Genomic DNA, 21,966 nt, shown 5'->3' on the forward strand with positions numbered 1-21,966 from the left:
GGGGGCGGGGCTTGGGCGCGGGGCGGGGCTTGGCGGGCGCGGGGCGGGGCGCGGGGGGCGCAGACCCGACTGCGGCACCGTGGCCGCCGCTCCCTCCTCCCGGTCCTGCAGGTGCTGCGGGCGGCCCGGCTCCGCCGCGCCCCGCGCCCCCGGCCTTCCGCCTCGGCCCCTGCCGCGGGGCCTCGCGACGCCCGTGCCGGCGATGAGCGCGAGGAGCCGCCATGAGCGCAGGTGAGCGCGCCGCCGGGGCAGACGGGACCCGGGCGCGGTCTGCTTGCCTTTGGGAGACCCCACCGCGGGAGCGGCCCCCGGACACCGCGCCCCCCCCTCCACCACCGAAAACCCCGCGCCGGGCACCCCCCCGACTCCAGATCCCAGAGAGGCCGGGAGCCCGGGGTGGCTCCTTCCTAAAGCCCCGGCGGCTCAGCGCCCGGCGCCGCCGTGCAGAGGGTTAACCGGGGCGCGGGCCTCCGGGTGCGGAGACCGGCGTCCAGGTGGGAGAGGCGTGGAGGTCGCTGCGTCCGGGCCTCTGAGCGGGTGTTCCTTTGGGCTGAATGAATGAATGGAGCTGGAGGAGCCAAGGGTTCCTGAATCTCTGGACTGGAGTGTCCTGGGGTACAAATGTCAGTCCAGGCCTCCAGAGGAAGGCTCAGTGCCCTGGTCCAGGGACCACACCGCCCCTGTCACCCGTCCCAAGCCGTGTGTCTGGAGGCCACGTAATTTAAATCCTGTCTGCTGCGAAGGGCACCAGTAGACCTCCGGTGTTTAGAGAGGGCTCATCTCTCAGCCACGGGCCACCAACACCCGAGCATCCTCTCTGCAGCTTCAGACCCTTCGGGCCTCTCCCTCCTGTCTCCCACCTCACCCCCCCCCCCCCCAGCCCCGACTCTAGAGTGCAGGCCTGCTGAGGGGCTGTGGCTCTCAGACCCAGATCCTCAGATCAGGGAGCTCCTGGCAGCTTGTGCCTGACTCAGCCTGGCCCCGGAGAAGCACGGCAAGGGAGGAGGCTGCCCTAGGCCTCCGCGATCATCAGCAGGAAACCCGCGCTTCCGCAGGAAACAAGAGGTTCCCAAACAGCTTTGACTCCAGTCCCTCGGCTCTGCAGTGCTCGTGGCATTGCCCTGGGGCTGTGGAGTCAGACTAGTTTCAAGTCTAGTCTTGACCACTTGGAGCTGTGTGACTTTGGACATGTTGATCAACCTCTCTGAGCCTCACTGAAATGGGGATCCTAATCCTTACTTTCTGAGAGGTGGCTGTGAGGGTGAATGGAAGTAATGTGCTCATTCAGACCCACTCATTTCCAGCTTCTCCCCTTTGAAGCTCTATGAGCCTGCGCAAGGGACCCTGAAGCTGTGTTCCTCAGCTTCCCCAACTGTAAAATGGGGTGATAATAGTCCCTCCGTCAGAGGGTTACCTGTGAAGATCGGTTGCTGTTATCGAGAAGAGCAATGCCGTCATTTGTGAAAGTATTCTCATCTCAAGCAGCTAGCGGTCCTGAAAGAGATCAGACACTGCCCTGACCTTCCTGTGCCATCCCTGGGGAGCCTCAGATGCGAGTAGATATAAACACAGCCTTCTGAGTGTGTTGACAGGTGTTCTGCAAAAGCAGGCCCTGGGCTTGGCCTTGCTGGAATCTAGAGTGTTCCACAGATGTGGCTTCCTCCTTCCCCAGGTTGACTGGGAGAAGTGACGTGTGTGAGGCAGACACAAGAAAGAACTTCCAGAGGGAACACTGTTTAGGCCCTGGGGGAAGCGAGATGCTGAGGGCGGCTCCAGGTGGGCTCTGGCGGGGCCCGTCAAGAAGAGGCTGGCCGCTCTGCACCTGCCAGCTGGCCCAGGGCGGGAGAGGGACTCAGCGACCCTTGCCCCGCTGCTTCCGGGCCCTGTTAGGTCAGTGAGGTGTGCAGCCCTCACTCACGTGTTCGTTCATTCAGTGGGTTCCAGGCGCTGCGAGCAGGAGCGGGTAATGCCTGTGCAGGCCTGACACGCTGCTCTCAGCGGAGGCGGGAAGTGGGCAGAGAGGGCTTTGGAATAATGCCCTTTCCAGTTGTGAGACAAGTTGGTGGGCACCACGCTGCAGCCCGGTCCCCAGCACAGCCGCTGGCCTGGGGGCGTGGAGGCCAGGGAGCAGCTGCTGAGCGCACAGCTGTGGGTTTTCAGACAGGGCAGTGGGAGCGTGGAAGGGAGCCCGAGAAATGGGTCAGGGCGGAAGCCACACCTCCTTGGCAGAGGAGCCGGTGACGCCCTCCTGCACAGGCCACGCTTCAGGAACTTGCAGGCCACGCTTCAGGAACTTCAAACACCCCCTGGGCCAGCTGCCTCAGGGTTACGATCCTGGAGAGGGGTAAGCCAGAGAGGCTGGGGCCCTTGTGAAAGAACCAGGACCACAGTTACCGAGGGGGACGGCAGCGACGGCAGGCATGGAGCTGCGGTTAAGAGCGGGGACCCTACGATCACACCCCCTGGATCACATCCCACCACACACTGGCTGTGTGCCTTTGGGCGACTTACTCCACCTCTCCGGGCCTCAGTTTCTTAGTCTGTAAAATAGGAATAAAAGCAGTCCCCGCTTGACAGTGGTGAGAAATGAGTGAATCGAAGTGTGTCGAGCCCTTGAGCGGTGCCTGGCCTGTGTCAGCCCCCTTTGTGGTGGTGGTTTGGGGTTTTTTTTTTTGACCTTGCAGCTTGCAGGGGATCTTAGTTCCCCAACCAGGGATCAAACCAGTGCCCTCTGCTGAGGAAGCACAGAGTTCTAACCCCTGGACCGCCAGGGAATTCCCCTGTAAGGTGCTCTTCCCCTTACACCCGCGGTCAGCCCTAAAGGGGAGAGACCACCGACTCTGACCCCTCAGGAGGCAGGTCTTCAGAGCTGGTGGGGACTCTGGTGGGAAGGCCAGCGGGGACCGTGGTCTTTGAAGCGGGAACAGAAAAAGGGCTGGGCCTGTCAGGGGCCCAGGCCGGATGGGTCCTGAGCGCCTGGTGTCCTGCCCCAGGGCGAGCCGCCTGCTCCCACCTGCAGCCACAGACACACACAGACCCACAGCAGAGAGGAGGGCCGCACACACGCAGAGAGCGGGGGGCTCAGCCCTTTGTCATCTGTGCGCTGCCATCAGGATGGGCAGGAAATGACACCCCGACAAGCATCCCTCAAAAGCCGGGCTGGGCTGGGGCCAGAACGCAAAGGGACCACCCCCAGGGGTCTCTGTGGGCCCAGGGGGAAGGCTGACCAGGCGCAGGTGATTGAGAGCTGCAGGCTTCGTGTGTGGGTGTGGGTGTGGGTGGGTGTGATGATTGAGAGCCGCAGGCTTCGTGTCTCTGTGTATCTGTGTCTGTGTGTGTCTGTCTGTGTGTGTTTGTGTGTGTCTGTGTGTGTGTGTCTCTGTGTGTGTGTGTCTGTCTGTCTGTCTCTGTGTGTGTGTGTGTGTCTGTCTATCTGCCTCTCTCTCTCTGTGTCTGTCTGTGTATGTGTGTCTGTCTCTCTCTCTCTCCCTCTGTGTGTGTGTGTGTGTGTCTGTCTGTCTGTCTCTCTCTCTCTCCCTCTGTGTGTGTGTGTGTCTGTCTGTCTATCTGCGTCTCTCTCTCTCTGTGTCTATCTGTGTGTGTGTGTGTCTGTCTGTCTGTCTGTCTGTCTCTCTCTGTGTGTGTGTCTGTCTGTCTCTCTCTCTCTCCCTCTGTGTGTGTGTGTGTCTGTCTGTCTATCTGTCTCTCTCTCTCTCTCTGTGTATTCCCCAGAGACTAGGCCCTTCGTGGAGCTGGTGGCGCCTCCATAGCTTTCTGAGCCGCCCAGTAGCCGGGTGACTTGGCCGTGGTGGAGCCTGGCTCCGTGTAGGTTTGGGTCCTCTTGTTGAGAGAGGCTTCAGGCGGTGCGGGCGTGTGCCCTGCTCTGGGATGGTGCCCACTGGCCCCCAGAGCACAGGGTCTGGGCCGTGACCTCCTGGCTCCACCGTTCGCTTGGGGACCTTTGTGGCTCAGCCTCAGCTCCCCCGTTCGTACGAAGCAGCTCCTCCTCGTGTTGCTGGGGAATGAAAGCAGCCCCTTCCTGTGGCAGGTTCGAGCCACTCTTGCCACCCAGGAGGTGCTTAATGGACATCGGCAGTTCTGACTCTGATCATTACCATAGTGATTATTACCACCATCCTTAGGTGGAGGCGTGGGGGCTGGAGAGGAGAGAACAGACTGTCTGGTCTGGTCTGATGGGCTTTAAAATCCTACCTAACCTCTCTGAGCCTAACTTTCTTCTGTAAAAAGGGGGTAGTTACTATGCTCACGTGGCGGGGTCACTGTGTTACCCACATGAGAAGGACCGGGAGTGGAGCCCGCTCGTTGTGGGTCCTTGGGAAACACTGACCCTCCGGGCTGCCTCGGGGTTGGAGCAGCTGCAGGAACCCAAGTGTTTGGGGGCAGAGCCCCTGAGGGGCTGGGGTATTGCGGCAGGATCAGCTGCCTGGGAAACCTTGGGTTTGTTGGGTGGGAACTTTAGCTCAGGCCTCTGCAGGGCTCTGTCTGGGGAGGCAGGGAAGGGAGCCCAGAAACTCAGCGGGCTGCTCCCCACCTGCCTGGCTTCCCACCCCCCGCAGCGAGCTCTTCCTGGGAAACTTGCGGCTGCCCAGCACCACCGCCTTCGTGCCTGCGGGTCTGGGAGGGCCTCGGGCATCGTCATGTCTTAACAGCTTCTCTGAGAGGTCTGGGGACCGCAGTTGGAGAAACCTTGGCAGAGGCTGGGAGCCCTGAGTCCTACCCCCTGCAGGGCCCCAGATCGCCCCCTGTCTGCCTGCTCTGCGAGGAATGTAGCTCTACAGTAGGGAAAGCAGGAGAAACAGAATGATTTCTGCAGTAGAAATGCCCACCGAGTTTCTTTGAACCTCAGTTTACCCATCTTTAAAATGGGCCCCTTCCTCACAGAAGGAAGCTGCCCGCTGTTCCTCTGGGCCCTGGCACGTGGTAGCGTCTCTCCTCCAGCCCTGGGGGCTTGCTCAGCTCATGCCCCCCTCCAGCCCACCCGCAGTGACAGGGTTCTTCCTTCCTCCTCCCTCATTTCACCTCCACAGTGAGGCTGCCTTTACGTTTTATTGGTCCAGATTCTCAGCGTCTCCTCACGGCCAGGGCTGTGCTGGGCAGGAAGGTTAATGAAGGATGAAGAGCCCTGTCCCTGCCCTTGGGGTGGAGACCAGGTGGAAAGTGGGGCACAGAGCTCCCAGGAAGGCAGCAGCTGGGTGTATGGGTGCTGGCGAAGCCGGGTGGGCCCCGGCCCCGACTCCTGGCCACAGCCCGTCAGAATTCACCAGGGGCTCAAGGAAACAAGGCGTTGTGAGCGAGAGCCAGCAGGACGCGGGGAACAGGGCCAGAAAGGCCCGAGTTGCTGGGTGTGTCAGCTTCAGTCCTGTTTAAAGAAGGAGGCCAAGCCCCCCCACCAAGGACGTTTCCCCTTCTCCCCACAGACAGCAGCCCGCTCGTGGGCAGCACGCCCGCCGGCTATGGGACCCTGACGATCGAGACATCTACAGATCCCCTCAGCTCCTCAGTTTCATCCGAGGTATGTGGAGGCGGGGCGGGGGCGGGGGGAGGGTCCTGGGCCTGCAGAGGTGGGAGGCGCGGAGGCGTGGGTTCGATCCCGGGGCCGGGAAGATCCCGGAAAGGAACCAGCAGCCCGCTCCAGTGTTCATGCCTGGGAAGTCCCACGGACAGAGGAGCCTGGCGGGCTGCAGCCGTGACCTGGGGTCTCAGAGAGTCGGACGTGACTGAACACACGTGCACGTGGACGAGGAGGGGCGGGCGAGCTCCGAGTGGGGGTGGACCCGCCCGCCCAGCTGCGCTGGCCTTGTCCCGCGGTGCAGAGGCTCAGCGGCTACTGTGGCAGTCCGTGGAGAGCCGTCGGCTACCACGCCGTGGTCTGGACGCTGGCGGGGCTCCCTTTGCTCCTGTTCCGGTGGAAGCCCCTGTGGGCGGTGCGCCTGCGGCTCCGGCCCTGCACCCTGGCCCGCGCCGAAACACTCGTCATCGAAACAAGAGACAGAGAGGTGATCGGGCGGGGGCAGGGAGAGCCTGGAGGGAGGGGTGGCAGTGCCTCGGGCTCGGGGGTGCAGGACGCCTGGGTTCCCGGGCCAGCCTGGCTGCTGACATTCTGTGGGGCCTGACACGGGCGCGTCTCCTCCCTAGACCTCAGCCGTCCCATCTGAGCAGTGGGCAGACGCGGCAGGGTGGGTGGTTCCCAGGAGGTCCCCCGCATCCTTGATCCCTGCCTCCTCCAGCGGGGACCACCTGGCCGTGGGGTGGGGCTGGGGAGGGGAAGGATCGCTTCGGACCGGGTCCGTGCCTCCGTATTCCAGGATAGTTCATGGCAGCTCTGTACGGTCCAAGTGCAGACGGAGGCCATCGGCGCTGACAGGTGAGGCAGCTGCGTCCCCCTTCCCAGGAGCCCCGCTCCCACTCTCCTCCCGCGAAGGCGCCGACCCGGGCCTCCCATCCCAGGGAGCGCAGTGACTGGGGACAGGTGGGTGCTGGGCCGGCCCGGGGTCCACAGTAACCCCAGCCCCTCCACAGCCTGCAGCCGCCCCCACAGACGCGGGCAGAGGATGGCCGAAGCCGGGCGGCTGTGGGGGCAGAGCCGGAGGACGCCTGGAAGGACACCGCACGGCTCCACAGGCCTGAAGAGCAGGTATGTGGACGGCTGGGCTCCGGATACGCCCTGCCCGTCCCGGGGCCCACTTTCACACCCTCTGCGATTAGAGCTGGCCTCCACTGTGCTCCGGGCACCTCTGGTTCTCCTAAGAGGCCAGGATACTAGCTGATCACCTTTTTTATTTTGAATTAATCAGATTATTTTTTATTCATTTAAAAAAATTAATTATTGGCTGTGCTAGCCCTTGGTTGCAGCATGCAGGCTCTGTTCGTGGTTGCCTGACTGGGGGTGGGATCCCAGCTCCTGCGCTGATAGCGAGGGCCTGACCAGGGGTGGGATCCCAGCTCCTGCGCCGAGAGCGACCAGGGGGGAAAATCCCAGTTCCTGCGCCGAGAGCGAGGGCCTGACCAGGGGTGGATATCCCAGCTCCTGCGCTGAGAGCGAGGGGTCTCAAGCCGTTGGAGCCCCAGGGAGTCCCTGGTGGATCACCTCTTTCATTCCCACCCCTCTCCCGGGGCCCCTGCCTGCCGCCCGCCCCCCAGGCACAGGCCTCAGGCGGGCCCCTGTCCACCGCCCCACATGAGCACACCCCTCTCTGTCCCCCCTCCAGCAGAGGCTGCGCTACTACGTCTTCCGAGGCCAGCGCTACGTCTGGATAGAGACCCAGCAGGCCTTCTGCCAAGTCAGGTGGGCACCAGGGCGGCGCTGGGCCGGGCAGAGGGCTGGCGGGGGGCAGCCCGGCATGGACTCCGCTCTCAGCTCCGGGCCTCGACCCCCTGCGACCCCAGGCAGGTCACGGAGCCTGTTAGGGCCTCAAGGTTTCTGTTTGTAAATAAGTCGTGAAGGGGATCCCGGCCTCGAGTTCCAGAGTTTCTCTGAGGTTGTGTATTTCGGGCTGTGCTGCGTCTTCGCCGCTGGGGGCGCTGTTTTCTAGTTGGGGCGCATGGGCTCCTTAGGGTGGCGCCTTCTCTTGTTGGGGAGCAGGGGCCTGGTTGCCCCGGGGCACGTGGGGTCTTCCCTGACCAGGGCTCGAACCTGTGTCCTCTGCGTCGACAGGAGGGCTCTCAACCGCTGGGCCACAAAGGAAGCCCCATCCTAGCTCTGTTTGGAATGTAAAGCACACGCTTGGGGTGCAAGGCTTGGCCCAGTGCCCGGCCCGTGGTGGCAGCACCACTGTAAGCAGACTGCCCACCCTGGACGTGGACCTCCTGGCACAGAGCCGGGTCTTGTAGCTGCTCTGCCCCCTACTAAGGGCTTGAGAAACATGAGCTCACTTTATGTCTTAGTTTGAACCCCAAGAAGCAGACCCCAAGACAGGATTCAGGTGCAGGGAGGCTGGAAGGAGACACCAGGGTCGGGAGGCAGGGAGAAGGCAGTGAAGGGGCTCGTCGTGGGCGCCCGGGACGCAGGCCTCGGGGGCCCCTTTGAGCCAGTGATGCACACACGCCTGGGGGTGCCCTCACCCAAGGAGCAAGCCAGGGGCTATACCCGTACTCTCGGCCGTTCCTGGTCACGGAGTCCGCTAACTCGGGCGTGATTCCGGCCTTCCTGGGTCCTGGGCAGAGCGTGCTCACGCAGCCGGGAGGAGCCCTGATGCCCCCCAGCTGGTTGGTAAAAGGCAGCACAGCCCAGAGGCGAGCGCCCAGCAGGCGCGCGGACGCCCCAGGAGCCTCCGCTGCGAGAGGAGAATGGGAGTCACCGCGGTGTCCGTGGCTCCATCGCTGCCAGGAGCCGTCCGAACGCGTGCAGAACTTATCCCCCTGACCCCACCGGCAGCCCCGGGAGGTGGTGCTGTCCCCAGCTCCAACCTGCACATGAACATCTAAGGCCAGAGAGGCAGTGACCTACCTAAGGCGGCATCTTTTTTCAATATAGCTGCTTTAGCAAAATTTATGCCAGCTTTATCTATGTACATATGTATTTCCAATTCAGAGTGCCAGACACACAAACTGTTAACGCAGGGCCGGTAACAATGCTTAAAGCGTTACGCAGCGTGTCGCTTTCCACTCATTCGGGCATTGCTGTCAGCAAATAGTCGCGGCACTAAATGTCACCGAACAACAGCAGCTGTTGTCCCTGCTAAGTATTTTCATCATCTCTAATTGTTTTTCTTGGGTGACAGGGTTTGAGGCCCAATCAGAGGGACAAAAGGGGAAAGTGAGGGCTTCCCTGGTGCTCAGAGAGTAAAGAATCTGCCTGCAATGCAGGACACCTGGGTTCGATCCCTGGGTCGGGAAGATCCCCTGGAGGAGGGCATGGCAGCCCACTCCAGTATTCTTGGACAGAGGAGCCTGGCGGACTGCCGTCCACGGGGTGGCAAAGAGTTGGACACACCTGAGCAACTGACACGTTCACTTCTTTCGGGCCCAGAGTTAGTGCAGGACGCATTCTCCCTGGGCCGGGGTGGCAGAGGTGGGCCAGGAGGAGGGGAACAGAACTCAGCCCCTGCTGCCCGCTCAAGCCCCTCTCCGCTCCCGCAGCCTGCTGGACCACAGCCGCACCTGTGACGACCTCCACCGCGCCAGCGCTGGCCTCAGCCTGCAGGACCACACTGTGAGGTGGGGGCTGCCTGGGGGCCGGCCCTCTGTCTTGCGCCCCAGGGCGTGGCCTGCTGGCAGTCTCCTGCCTTCCCTGGCCTCAGTCTCCCCGGCTGTGAAGCGGGGCGCTCCGTCCCTGCCGGAGGGTCCAGCTGCCACTGGCCACCCCCCCACCTGACAGCTCTGTCACTCGTCTTGCAGGAAGGCCGTCTACGGCCCCAACGTGATCAGCGTCCCGGTCAAGTCCTATCCCCAGCTGCTGGTGGACGAGGTAGGGCTGTCCTGGCTCTCCCCAGCTCTGGCCCTGTGTGACCTGGACCAGGGACCTGCCCTCTCTGGGCCCCTTAGCAGAGGCGGGTCCTGCCTGCCGTGCTCTTCTCCACAGTGGAGATGACTCAGATCCCTCCCCGGTCAGCTCAGGGAGAGGGATCGGCAATTCTGGTCCGGCTGGGCTCGGAGGCCGAGGCACCCCACACGGCCGGGGCTCCCGCTTTGCCTAGAGCTGGGCTCCAGCGCCTGGGTCCTTGCGTGCATTGCCCACCTTCCTGTTCCAGCAGCCTCGCAGCAGGGACGCGTTTCACACGCGAGGAGCCGGAGCTTCAGAGGAGGGAAGACACGGCCAGGGTCACACAGGGTCAAAGGGAAGCCAGTGCCGGACACACCGAGAGTCCGGGCTGACATGGCCCTTGAGCCGGGGCGGAAGCCGGCGAGACAGAGGGGAGGCCCGGAGCCCGGCGCCACGCGGGGCGTGGGGCATCAGGCAGAGACTCAGCCTCCGTGCCCCGGCGCCCCCGGGGCACGGTGGAGCTGGCGGCGGCAGCCTGCGGAGCTGCCCTCACCCTCGTGTGACAGGCGGACGGGGTGCGTGGCGGGGGCCCGGCCTGCAGACCTGTGTCCCCTTAGAGCAGGGAGCGCGGCCAAGGGAGTCGGGCGGGACAGACCAGGAGGTGGGCTTGGCTTCCATCCCTGGAGCCGTCGGTCGCTCCGCTCCGGGGCCGGTCCCCCGCGGGGGCCCTGGGCCCTGACGCTGCCTCCCCGCCACTCCCCCAGGCACTGAACCCGTACTATGGGTTCCAGGCCTTCAGCATCGCGCTGTGGCTGGCCGACCACTACTACTGGTACGCGCTGTGCATCCTGCTCGTCTCCGCAGTCTCCATCTGCCTGTCCGTCTACAGGACCAGAAAGGTGGGTGGGCGGGGCGGCGGCGACGGGGCGGGCGTCCTGGGACCTCCACCCACCCGCGCCCTCCTGTCCGCCTGCCCACAGCAAAGCCAGACCCTGAGGGACATGGTCCAGCTGTCTGTACGGGTGTGCGTCTGCAGGCCCGGGGGAGGTAAGAAGCGGGGGAGGGAGGAGGCTGGGGGAGGGGGGAGGAGCCGGCGGAGGGGAGGAGCCAGTGGCCCCCTGCTGACCACCCAACCGGCCCCGCCCCGGCCCGGCCCCGCCCCGGCCCCGGCCCCGCCCCGCCCCGGCCCCGCCCCGGCCCCGCCCCGGCCCCTGCTGACCCCGGCTTGCCCGCAGAGGAGTGGGTGGACTCCAGCGAGCTGGTGCCCGGAGACTGCCTGGTGCTGCCCCAGGAGGGCGGCCTGATGCCCTGCGACGCGGCCCTGGTGGCCGGCGAGTGCGTGGTCAACGAGAGCTCCCTGACAGGTCAGCCCCTGCCCCTGGCGCTGCCCCCAACCCCCGCCGCCGAGCTCCTCTGCCTCTCAGAACCGTCTTCGCTGGAGCTCTCGTTCCCCTTTGCTCTCAGGTGACCATCCTGTCCTCACCCCTTCCCGCCCCACAGACCCCGGGGGAGGCCCTGCTGCTCTTCACCAGCAGCTGGCTTGGGGCTGGAGTCAATCCCTTTGGTGGTTTGTTGTAAAAGTAACACAGCTGGTTACAGAGTAATCCCAGTGGACAGACAGCAGTGCCTTCCCCTGACCCTGGGCCCCCCAACTGTTCCCGGCTCCCTGGAGAGACAGCTCCTGAACCGAGAGTGCCTCGCTGGGCCTGTGTCTTCTGCGCGCTCTGGGCCTCAGTGTACCTCTGTGTAAAACAGGGACAGTGACTCCTTCACACGCAGTTAGAAGAGCTAAATGAGGCCCAGGGCTTACATTACAGTTCTCTGCTTAGGGCTTGGTCTGGTCGGCGGAGGGGCTGCCTGGGCCTCACGCCACGTATCCCCCAGGGGAGAGCGTCCCAGTGCTGAAGACGGCCCTGCCCGAGGGCCCAGCGCCCTACCTCCCAGAGGCCCACCGGCGGCACACACTCTTCTGCGGGACCCTCATCTTGCAGGCCCGGGCCTTTGTGGGACCCCACGTCCTGGCGGTGGTGACGCAGACAGGTGTGAGGCGGAGGGCCAAACAGAGACACTGGGGTCACCAGCCAGAGGAGAGGGGACGCAGAGCTGGGCGGGCTGGCTGGGTGCAGCGGGTGGGACCTTGGTGAGAAGGAAGGAGCCCCCGAGGGAGAGAGCAGCCCTGTGCTCCCCAGGAGCCCCTGCCTCATGGGAAGGGGACCCAGTGTCACCAGATTGGACTTCTTTTCAGCCAAAGCTGCAATCTGGATTTGAAGTAAACCACCCAGCTTGTAGCTGGTGTTACGTACTGATTCTGTGTTGAGTAAACCTGTGAAGTCTGGGCAGGAGCTGTGGGTCCCCAGCTGGGCGATCGCTGACCCCGGAGCTGTGGGCGGTGTGGGGCAGGCCGGGTGACCCCTCCTGACCCCTGCTTCCCTTCCCAGGGTTCTGCACGGCCAAGGGGGGCCTGGTGAGCTCCATCCTGCACCCCCGGCCGCTCAGCTTCAAGTTCTACAAGCACAGCATGAAGTTCGTGGCCGCCCTCTCGGTTGTGGGTGAGTGGCCCCCGCTCCCTGCCCTTTGGGGGCCCTGAGCCCCAGCCCAGCCCCGCTGAGCCCCTCCTGTCTCCCCAGCTCTGCTTGGCACCATCTACAGCATCATTACCCTCCTCCGCAACCGGGTAAGCCTGGGGGCTGGGGGGCAGTTCTGGGGGGCCCAGGGCCCACACAGGCTGGCCCTGGGCCCTGACAGCGCCTCCCGCCAGGCGCCCCTGGGCGAGATCGTGACCCGGGCGCTGGACGTGGTGACGGTGGCTGTGCCGCCCGCCTTGCCGGCCGCCATGACCACGTGCGCGCTCTACGCCCGGAGCCGGCTGGGGAGCCAGGGCGTCTTCTGTATCCACCCGCAGCGCATCAACCTGGGAGGCAAGCTCCGGCTGGTGTGTTTCGACAAGGTAGGGGCTGCGGGGACGCCGACGTCACGACCAGGTGCACACACACACACACACACACACGCACCCCTACCCCTCACCCCGCAGTGCTGACCGAGCACCTGCTGAACCCAGGTCCCCACTGCCGGCCCATGGGCCCTTCTCTGAGCACCGGCAACCGCCTTGGGTCCTGGGATGGAGACACTCAGAGGCGCCCTCCACCCTCAGCTCCACCTTTGTCCTGCTCACTGTCTGAAATGCAAAATGTCCGAAATCACCTAATTTGTTTGAAGACCACTGAGAGCCTGCTGGGTGCCCAGTGTGCGTGCTGAGTCGCTTCAGTCGTGTGTGACTGTGCGACCCCACGGAGCGTGGCCTGCCAGGCTCCTCTGTCCGTGGGATTTTCCAGGCAAGAATACTGGAGTGGGTTACCATGCCCTCCTCCAGGGGATCTTCCCGACCCCGGGATTGAACTTGTGTCTCCTCCGTCTCCTGCACTGGCAGGCGGGTTCTTTACCACTAGCGCCACCTGGGAAGCCCCTGGGTACCACAGGGGATCCCGCAGTCAGCCCCTCAGAGATGTGCCCGCCACCAGGATGAGCAAACCAAGGACCGTGGAGAGCTGCAGATGGCGATGGGCTCTAGGGAGGGAAGAGATGGGGTACATGGGAGGAGGCATCAGGGCACGCCCTTAGAGAGAGGGCAGTCGAGGCTCCGTGAGTCCCGTGGTGATCTTTGAGGGGTGCCCGCACCGCGATGAGAGTGGGGCTGGCCAGGCGGAGGGGATAAGCTGTGTGACTCTTGGCTCCTTGGAGGAACAGGCTGTGGGAAACAGTGAAGAGACGAGACCCGCAGAGCCCTGACTGATTGAAGGCTGGCGGGCCCTGGTGAGCAGGCTGGACATTATCTGCGCAGCGGTTTTTTGGCTGTGATGAGTCCTTGTGGTTGCGCGCTCTCTCTCGTTGCAGCGAGCGGGCTGCTCTCTCGCTGCGGTGCGCAGGCTTCTCATTGTGGGGTGTCCCCCGCTGCACCGCATGCTCGTGGCGGCGTCCCCCGCCGTACCGCACGCTCCTGGGCACGCCAGCTTCAGTACTTGCGCTGCACAAGCTTAGCGGCCCACGCCATGTAGGACCTTCCCAAACTCGGGATCCCCGCGGTGGCAGGCAGGTTCTTATCGCTGCACCCCCAGGGAAGCCCCGGGTGTTATTTTAACTGAAAGAACGGAGCGTGGTCAGGTTGCAGAGCTCCCAGGCTCATGAAAGGGCCAGTGTGGAACTGAGCCACTGAAACACGGTGCGGAAGATGCAGGAGTCCTTTCACCCCAGTCACCCATTCATCTCCCTGGGAGCCAGGCACAGCCAGGTCCTCTCGGTGCCACAGTGGACAAGTGGTGGGGTAGTAGAGAGGCCATGGGTGGGAGCCCCGAGCAAGCAGACTCCCTGGAGGGAATGATGCCAGACAGGGAAGCCCCGGGGCTTGCTGGGGGGGTGGGGCATCCTGGCCGAGGGGCCTGCTTGACCAAAGGTCTGGAAGCACGGAGACCTCTTCTGGCTCCAGCCCTGCCTCCTGGGGCTCCCAGGAGCCCCCCTAACCAGGGACATGGGCGCCCACCGCCGCAGGACCAAGCTCACCTAGAACTCGCCGCTGACCTGCCTGCTTGCCCCCTGCAGACGGGTACCCTCACTGAAGACGGCTTGGACGTGATGGGGGTGGTGCCCCTGGAGGGGCAGGAATTCCTGCCGCTGGTCTCGGAGCCCCGCCGCCTGCCCGTGGGGCCCCTGCTCCGGGCACTGGCCACCTGCCACACCCTCAGCCGGCTGCGGGACACCCCAGTGGGCGACCCCATGGACCTCAAGATGGTGGAGTCGACTGGCTGGGTGAGGAGCCCAAGCAGGTTGGCCCCCTGCCTCTGGGCACCCGGGCCAGAGGGTGAGCCCACCAGGGCTGAGCCCCTCTGATCTCCATTTTTGGGGCTCCCAGGGAGTCTCTCTCTTACCCACCACCAAGAATGACAGTGGCCCTGGGCTGTGCCAACCCCATGCCAGCGCTCTGGTGCAGGGGTCTCATCTCGGGGGGTGAGCTTAAAAGCTGCCTCACCGGGAGGAAATGGGGAGATTTGGAATAACGTGTCCAAGGTCACCAACCAGCTTGTAAATGGCAAAGCCAGAGTTTGAACTCGGGTCCTTCCAGAGCCCACATTTGTGACGTCTGTTCCATCCAGCCTCCCATTAAGGAAGTCCTCCACGCTTCTAACTCGGTCTCCCTTACTGCCTCTTGCCCGGGGCCAAGGGTTGGCTGCCCCAGGCCAAGCCAGCACCCCGCCCCTTGACCCCCCAGGTCCTGGAGGAGGGACCAATTGCAGACTCGACATTTGGGACCCAGGTTTTGGCGGTGATGAAACCCCCGCTCCAGGAGCCCCATCTGCAGGGCATGGTGAGTCGCGGGGGTGCCCGTGGGGCACGGGGGGTGGGGGGCCCACCGGTCAGCCCTCAGCGGCCCTCCGGTCCTGCAGGAGCCCCCGGCGCCGGTCAGCATCCTCGGCCGCTTCCCCTTCCTGTCAGCGCTGCAGCGCATGAGCGTGGTGGTGGCCTGGCCCGGTGCCGCCCAGCCCGAGGCCTGCGTCAAGGGCTCTCCCGAGCTGGTGGCCAGCCTCTGCGACCCCGCGACAGGTGAAGGGGGCCCCCGGGGTTCCGGTCGGCAGGCGCCCCGCCCCCGCCCCCGCCCCCTGACCCACCCCTCCCCCGGCAGTGCCTGCCGACTTCGCCCTGAGGCTGCAGAGCTACACGGCCGCGGGCTACCGCGTGGTGGCCCTCGCTGGTAAGCCGCTGCCCGTCACAGCCAGCCTGGAAGCCGCTCAGCAGCTGCCCAGGTGGGGACCGAGTGCCTGCCTCGTGCGCGGAGCCAGGCCCAGCGCCCTGCGGGGGCTGGGGAGGCGCGTGGCCCGCGGCCTCTGACCCGGGCCTGCCCCTCAGGGACGCTGTGGAGCAGCAGCTGAGTCTCCTGGGGCTGCTGGTCATGCGGAACCTGCTGAAGCCGCAGACGCCGGGCGTCATCCAGGCTCTGCGCAAGACTCGCATCCGCACCGTCATGGTGACGGGTAGGTACGGCCGGCGGGGTGGCCCCCACAGGCCAGCGTGCCAGGTGTCCCCTCTGGGGCGTCCCTGCTGGGCTCCTGCTCCCGGTCGGGTCCTCTTTGGACATTTCAAGTATCATCACGGTTCCCTCCGAGCGATAGTTGTCACCCCAGCTGACAGGAGGGAGGCGAGGCTGGGCAGGATGACAGCCTGGGGCCCACCCGCTGGGTGAGCGCCCCTGAGGGCGGAGGGGCAGGTCAGCCCCGAAGGCCCGTTTCGTGGAGGAAGGACGAAAGACTCCAGCCAGGGTGACCGGAAGGGCTCAGTGGGTTTGTGTCCTCCCCTGGTCCTCCCGCCCCTGCACACGTGCACGTATACACACCCACACACATACACACACAGAGACACACACACGTACACACACACACAGACAGAAACACACAGATACACGCAGGTACATACACACATACACAGAAACACACAGATACACGCAGGTACACACACACAGATACATATGCACACACACATGTGCACAGACACACAGACACGTACACACACACACAGACAGAAACACACAGATACACGCAGGTACATACACACACACACAGATACATATGCACACACGTGCACAGACACAGACACGTACACACACACGTACACACACACATGTACACACACGTACACACACACACGTACACAACACGGTAGGGCTCAAGAGGTTTGAGTCCTTTCTTTGCCTCCCGCCCCTCCACACACACACACATACACACACGTAAACACACAGACACACAGGTACAGAGACACACACACACGCTCTTCCTGGCAGAGCCCCACAGCGTCACACAGCGCGTGTGGGACTGACCCCAGGCCCGCTTCTCCTCAGCGCACTTCTAAGCGTGAGCTGGTCCCCTCCTGGCTGCGTGTTGTCTCCAGGTCTGTCACAGGCTCTCGCTGCTGCAGGGAGCAGGGCTGCGCTCGCTGCGGCGTGCGGGCTCCCGTGGCTTCTCTGCAGAGCACACGCTCTGGCGCCCGAGCGTCAGCGGTGGCAGTGCTGGGCTCAGTGGTCGCTGCTGGCTGGGCCCAGAGCCCGGGCTTCTGTGGCTGGGCACGTGGGTGTAGTTGCCCCGTGGCATGTGCAGCCTTCCTGGACAAAGGATCAAACCCGTTACCCTGTGCTGGGGGCAGATTCTCATCCACTGGACCACTGGGGAAGCCCTCTCCTAGGACCTTTGACCCACAGTTTTATAGGCGAGGAGACCCAGGTTCAGAGGCCTTGGTGCCCTGCCTGAGCTCGCTCAGCCGATCGTGGTGGACGGAGTCCGCCCAGTCTCAGTGCTCCCAGCTGTACACGCGTCAGGGTTAGGATGGCGCCCCCAACGGCGGCCGGATTCTGACCCTGCCCCGCACCCCCAGGGGACAACCTGCAGACGGCGGTCACTGTGGCCCAGGGCTGCGGCATGGTGGGCCCCCGGGAGCGCCTGGTGATTGTCCACGCCGCGCCCCCTGAGCGGGGCCAGCCTGCCTCCCTTCAGCTCCAGCCAGTGGAGTCCTTCGCAGCCACGAATGGGGCCCAGGTGAGGCTGACCCTGAGTTCCAGCCATAGCCCCCCACGCCGCCACCCCCGTGTTCCCTGCCCCAGGCCCTAGCTCTCAAGGGGAGCAGGGGGCACTGAGCTGACCTTCCCGGGCCCCCAGAATCCTGACCTGGCTGCCAGCTACACCGTGGAGCCAGACCCCTGGTACAGCCACCTGGCCCTCAGCGGGTCCAGCTTCGGCGTCCTTGTGAAGCACTTCCCCAAGCTGCTGCCCAAGGTAGGCCCCCAGGGTCCCCCGGTCACCCCACCCCCACCGTGCTCGGCTGCCTCCTTGGGGCCGCCTCAGCCCCTCCCTCCTCCCTGTGCCCCCAGGTGTTGGTCCAGGGCACCATCTTTGCCCGCATGGCGCCCGAGCAGAAGACAGAGCTGGTGTGTGAGCTGCAGAAGCTGCAGTGAGTGCCTGCGGGTGGGCCGAAGGGGGCGACTGGCCTGTGTGTCCCTGCTCCCCACCCGGGGCGTTAGGGAGCCCTCGGCTTGGAGAACCCCGTGGGCACCCCTGGGTCTGTCCTGCGAACAGGCACCCCCGCCCTTGGCATCTGCGGGGGACTGATTCTAAGAGTCCCTGCAGATGCCGAAAGCCAGAGGGGCTCGTATGTAAAGTGGCCAATCCCTCCGCGTGCGTGGATTCAGACCCCGCAGCTGTGACTGCAGCTGCTCACTGAGCGCTCACAGCGCGCTGTTTCCCGAGCATTTCCCAGGCACCCCGCAGGCAGGGGGTGCAGCCAGCCCCCTGCTCTGCCTGCAAGCCCTCGGGGCGGGGCGTCGTGTCCCAGCCGCGGAGGCCCCTGTGGGCCCAGAGCCGGCGGGTGAGTCGGGCCGCCCACCCTCCCGTCCCCACCAGGTACTGTGTGGGCATGTGTGGGGACGGCGCCAACGACTGCGGGGCCCTGAAGGCGGCGGATGTGGGCATCTCGCTCTCCCAGGCCGAGGCCTCGGTGGTCTCCCCCTTCACCTCCAGCGTGGCCAGCATTGAGTGTGTGCCCATGGTCATCAGGTAAGGCAGGCCAGGCACCGGCGGGTGCTGAGAGGGGCTGGGCAGGGCCTGGACCCCACACACCCATGCTCACTCCCCAGGGAAGGCCGCTGTTCCCTGGACACGTCGTTCAGCGTCTTCAAGTACATGGCCCTGTACAGCCTGACCCAGTTCATCTCTGTGCTGATCCTCTACACGGTGAGCGTCTCCTGGGCCCTCGGCCGGGGGGCGAGGAGCCAGCGGGTTCTGGAATAGTCAGCGTGGCTGCAGATCTTGCTCCAGCCAGGTGGCGTGGGCACTGTGGGTCTCAGCGGCGAGGACTGTCTGAGATGGTGAAAGCGCTGAGCCCCTGATGCACAGTAGGTCCTCAGAAACCAGAGCAGCTGTCCTGGGCTCATGTTTCCTGGCCCCCCATCCCCTGGGAGCTTCCACCTGCTGGGAGACCGAGGCAGAGCTCAGGCTGGGGTGAAGGAGGCGGTGGCCTCTCTCCCATGGAGCGACCTTTCCCCACGTGCCCTGAGCCAGACCTCAGCTGTGCCCCCTGCATCCTGCCAGCGGGCATCGCCCCCTCTCTGCCGGGAGCACATGCTGAGCACCCCCCGGAAGCAGGCGATGCCGCGGGCAGTGGAGGCCTTGTGCTGGCTTCTGCCCCATGCCCACCGGCAGCCTGGGGAAGGCGGGAGCTGTGAGTCCTCTGGGACCACCTTCAGGCTGGGTGCTCCCAGCAGAATGAGGCCACCCAGGTCAGCGGGCATGCCTTCCCCAGACCCATGAGGGGCTCCGGAAAGGCAGGGCAGTGTCTGCTCCGTCAGACCAGCAGTTCCCAGCTGCGAGGGGCTGTGGAGAGGCAGGGGGGTGTCCCCGCTGTCAGACCAGCAATTCCCAGACCTGCGAGGGGTTCCAGAGAGGCAGGGCACAAGGACACCTCCCACAGCAGGGCTTTTCAGGGCAGGGCGGGTCCTCCCAGCAGACTGGGAGCTGTCCTGCCCCCTCCCCAACTGGCAGGTCAACACCAACCTGGGCGACCTGCAGTTCCTGGCGGTGGACCTGGTCATCACTGCCACGGTGGCCGTGCTCATGAGCCGCACGGGGCCGGCGCGGGCGCTGGGGCGGGCGCGGCCGCCCGGGTCCCTGCTGAGCGGGCCGGTGCTCGGCAGCCTGCTGCTGCAAGTGGTCCTGGTGGCGGGCGTGCAGCTGGGGGGCTACTTCCTGACGGTGGCCCAGCCCTGGTGAGTAACGGGAGCCAGTCCGCGTCCCTCCGCGCCCCGGCCTCCTCCCCTGGGTCCCTGACCCTGGGCCCTGGGCCCCTAGGTTCGTGCCTCTCAACGGGACCGTGCCTGCACCGGACAACCTCCCCAACTACGAGAACACGGTGGTCTTCTCCCTGTCCAGCTTCCAGTACCTCATCCTGGCGGCCGCCGTGTCCAAGGGGGCGCCCTTCCGCCGGCCTCTGTACACCAACGGTGCTGCTGCGCTGGGGGGATGTGCTGGGCGGGGACGCGCTGGGTGAAGGGCGGAGGGGCGAGCGCTGGACGGTGGGGAGGGGGGACGCGCTGGGCAGGGACGCGCTGGGAGGAGGGGGGACGCGCGGGGGGGCACACTGGACGAAGTGGGAGCGGAGACGCGCTGGACGCCGGGCTGGGGGGCTGGTGCCCGCGGGGCCCCCTGCCCTGACGGGCTCCGCCCCCCCTGCCCAGTGCCCTTCCTGGTGGCCCTGGTGGTCTTGGGCTCCGTCCTGGTGGGCCTTGTCCTGGCCCCCGGACCTCTGCAGGGGCCGCTGACGCTGAAGAGCATCACCAGCACCCCCTTCAAGCTGCTGCTGCTGGGCCTGGTGGCCTTCAACGTCGTGGCAGCCTTCATGCTGGAGGTGGGGCCTGCCCCGGGCTGGGGTTGGGGGGGGCGCTGGCGGGGGACTCGGCCTCAGCCGCCCCCGCACCGCCCTGTCCCCGCAGAGCCTGCTGGACCAGTACCTCCCGGGCTGCCTGCGGCAGCTCCGGCCCAAGCGGGCCTCCAAGAAGCGCTTCAAGCAGCTGGAGCGGGAGCTGGCGGAGCGGCCGTGGCCGCCGCCCGCCGGGCTCGTGAGGTAGCGCCCCCTGCCTGCCACGCGAGGTAGCGCCGCCAGCCGGGCCCGTGAGGTGCCGGCCCCATGAGGCAGCGCCCCCTGCTGGCCCCATCAGGTAGCGCCGCCCGGCGGCCCGCGCCCTGCACACTGGACCTGCTGCCTCTGAGCCTCCACTGGACCCCAGACCCCCTCCGCCATTCCCCCCGCAGCCCCGAGGCTGCAGCTTCCCACCTACCCCTAGGGAGATGCTAGCTATCCACATCCCCCACTCCGGACATTCCTTGTAGACGACAGCCACTGCTCCAGGCAGAGCCGCTGTCAATGTAGCAAATAAAGTCCTATTTTCCTGGCCGTGCCTGTCTCCTGCCTGACACCACAGACCTGGGTCCCCCGGCGTGTGTCTGCTCCTGGCATCCCCTGAATTTTTCAGATCGCGGTGGACCGTGCCCCTTTCTGAGCTTCCGTGTCCTCGTCTGACAGTAATGTTTCCAGGTCACGGCCGTGCCCAGAGCTCTGTTCAGCATTTTTATGTATCGTCATTTAATCCTTACGTCTGTGGAGTACCATTCCTCCCCTTCTTTCAGGTTTTATTTTTGGTCATGCCACGCAGTCTGCAGCATTTTAGCTTCCCAACCAGGGATCAAACCCTGCGCCCACGGCAGTGAAAACACCAAGTCTTAATCCCTGGACCACCAGGGAGTTCCCAGTCCCCCTTTTACAGATACGAAACCTGAGGCTTAGAGGCCGTGCAGCAGGCAGTCAGAGCCGGGACCAGGTCGCTTTGACCCCAGAGTTCACGCTCTTAACCTTCCTACTCCCCTGTGGAGGCAAGAGAGAACAGGATGTCTCAGACGAGCGCCAGCGCCTACAAGGCCTTGACTGGGGCAGCTCCCAGCTTTCCCAGCCGCAACACCCTGGGCTGTGTTTGCGGTCCAGTCGCTCCCTCAGATGAAGACTCAGGCTCAGCCAGAACCATACGCACCGTTCCCCGGGAGAGGGTGGGTGCTCCTGACGTCATCCCAGCGGGTGGGGGGGGCTGCCCTGGCCGAGCCCCGCCCTAGAGATGCAGCTGGTCATCTGTGCTGGGCAGGGGCGACAGGAAAGAAAAGCCCCTCCCCAGCCTTATTACCGGAAGCCGTGGTGTCCACCCCCTCCCCCCCCCCAGCTTTGCCCTCCCGGGAGCTCAGTGAATGTTGACTCAAACCGAGAACCAGGGCGTGGGGTGTGGAGAGGCAACTTGTGCCACCAGGGGCACCCACAGACCCTCCGCTGCACTCTGACTCTCAGCGGCGTTCAAGTGGCAAATGCTGCTCGGGGGCCAGAGGACACCGCCAGGCCTGGGTGTGAGTCCCTTCTGCCCCTAACTGGTTACTCCTGCCTGTGCCGGGCAGTCATGTGTCAGGCACAGCGCTAGTGGAGAACAAAGCCATGGCCTCTGCCTGGGTGCAGTTTATAAGACGTGGTGTGAGGCGGGCCGGGAAGGGGCAGCTCTCCAAGGAAACGGGGGCAAGAGTGCCCTACCTGCTACCCCACCCCGAATGAGCTGCCACCTGTGCTTGCGTCCTTAAGACAGAGGAGTGCGGAAACAGCGGAGGGTCTCGGAGGTGAGGTCTAGAGGCAGTAGCTTGGGGCTCGGTGCCCCCCTTTGTCAGGCGTGGCAGTGATTTAGTCACTCAGTCGTGTCCGACTCTCGGGACCCCCGTGGACTGTAGCCCGCCAGGCTCCTCTGCCCATGGGATTCTCCAGGCAAGAACACTGCAGTGGGTTGCCATTTCCTTCTCCAGGGGATCTTCCCGACCCAGGGATCGAACTCGGGGCTCCTGCACTGCAGCAGGATTCTTCACCCGCTGAGCCACCAGCCAGGGGGTTCCTTCTACCCTAGTGGGATTGCACCTGGC

General features: G+C 64.8%; 1 protein-coding gene across 9 annotated transcripts; it reads left to right on the forward strand.

The window, feature by feature from the left end:
- Positions 1–13: 13 nt before the first annotated feature.
- On the forward strand, positions 14–20,419 carry ATP13A2 (ATPase cation transporting 13A2). Of its 9 annotated transcripts, none has more exons than XM_069579264.1 (29): positions 14–231; positions 5,439–5,533; positions 5,835–6,017; positions 6,327–6,385; positions 6,541–6,655; positions 7,233–7,306; positions 9,100–9,177; positions 9,358–9,427; positions 10,207–10,341; positions 10,423–10,489; positions 10,678–10,806; positions 11,327–11,482; positions 11,881–11,991; positions 12,070–12,116; positions 12,201–12,389; positions 14,036–14,242; positions 14,703–14,798; positions 14,878–15,034; positions 15,114–15,234; positions 15,338–15,462; positions 16,853–17,013; positions 17,134–17,250; positions 17,346–17,425; positions 17,875–18,027; positions 18,108–18,204; positions 19,012–19,235; positions 19,318–19,469; positions 19,704–19,873; positions 19,959–20,419. In XM_069579264.1, exons 1-29 carry the CDS (start codon positions 222–224, stop codon positions 20,091–20,093), a joined length of 3,513 nt encoding a protein of 1,170 aa, XP_069435365.1. In that variant the 5' UTR covers positions 14–221; the 3' UTR covers positions 20,094–20,419. The 9 variants fall into 9 exon arrangements, with proteins under 9 accessions (XP_069435365.1, XP_069435363.1, XP_069435362.1 ...); XM_069579262.1 differs by having other exon boundaries at positions 25–231; positions 7,230–7,306; XM_069579261.1 differs by having other exon boundaries at positions 25–231; positions 18,113–18,204.
- The last annotated feature ends 1,547 nt before the right edge of the window (positions 20,420–21,966 follow it).

The sequence above is a fragment of the Ovis canadensis genome, chromosome 2 (assembly GCF_042477335.2).
Source record: "Ovis canadensis isolate MfBH-ARS-UI-01 breed Bighorn chromosome 2, ARS-UI_OviCan_v2, whole genome shotgun sequence".
Lineage (NCBI taxonomy): Eukaryota > Metazoa > Chordata > Mammalia > Artiodactyla > Bovidae > Ovis > Ovis canadensis.

Excerpts from the sequence above, each read along its gene's own strand:
- ATP13A2 (XM_069579259.1), top strand. Across the intron at positions 15,035-15,113 it reads CCTCTGCGACCCCGCGACAG|TGCCTGCCGACTTCGCCCTG; the intron begins GTGAAGGGGGCC and ends CTCCCCCGGCAG. Across the intron at positions 15,463-16,852 it reads CCGCACCGTCATGGTGACGG|GGGACAACCTGCAGACGGCG; the intron begins GTAGGTACGGCC and ends CCGCACCCCCAG.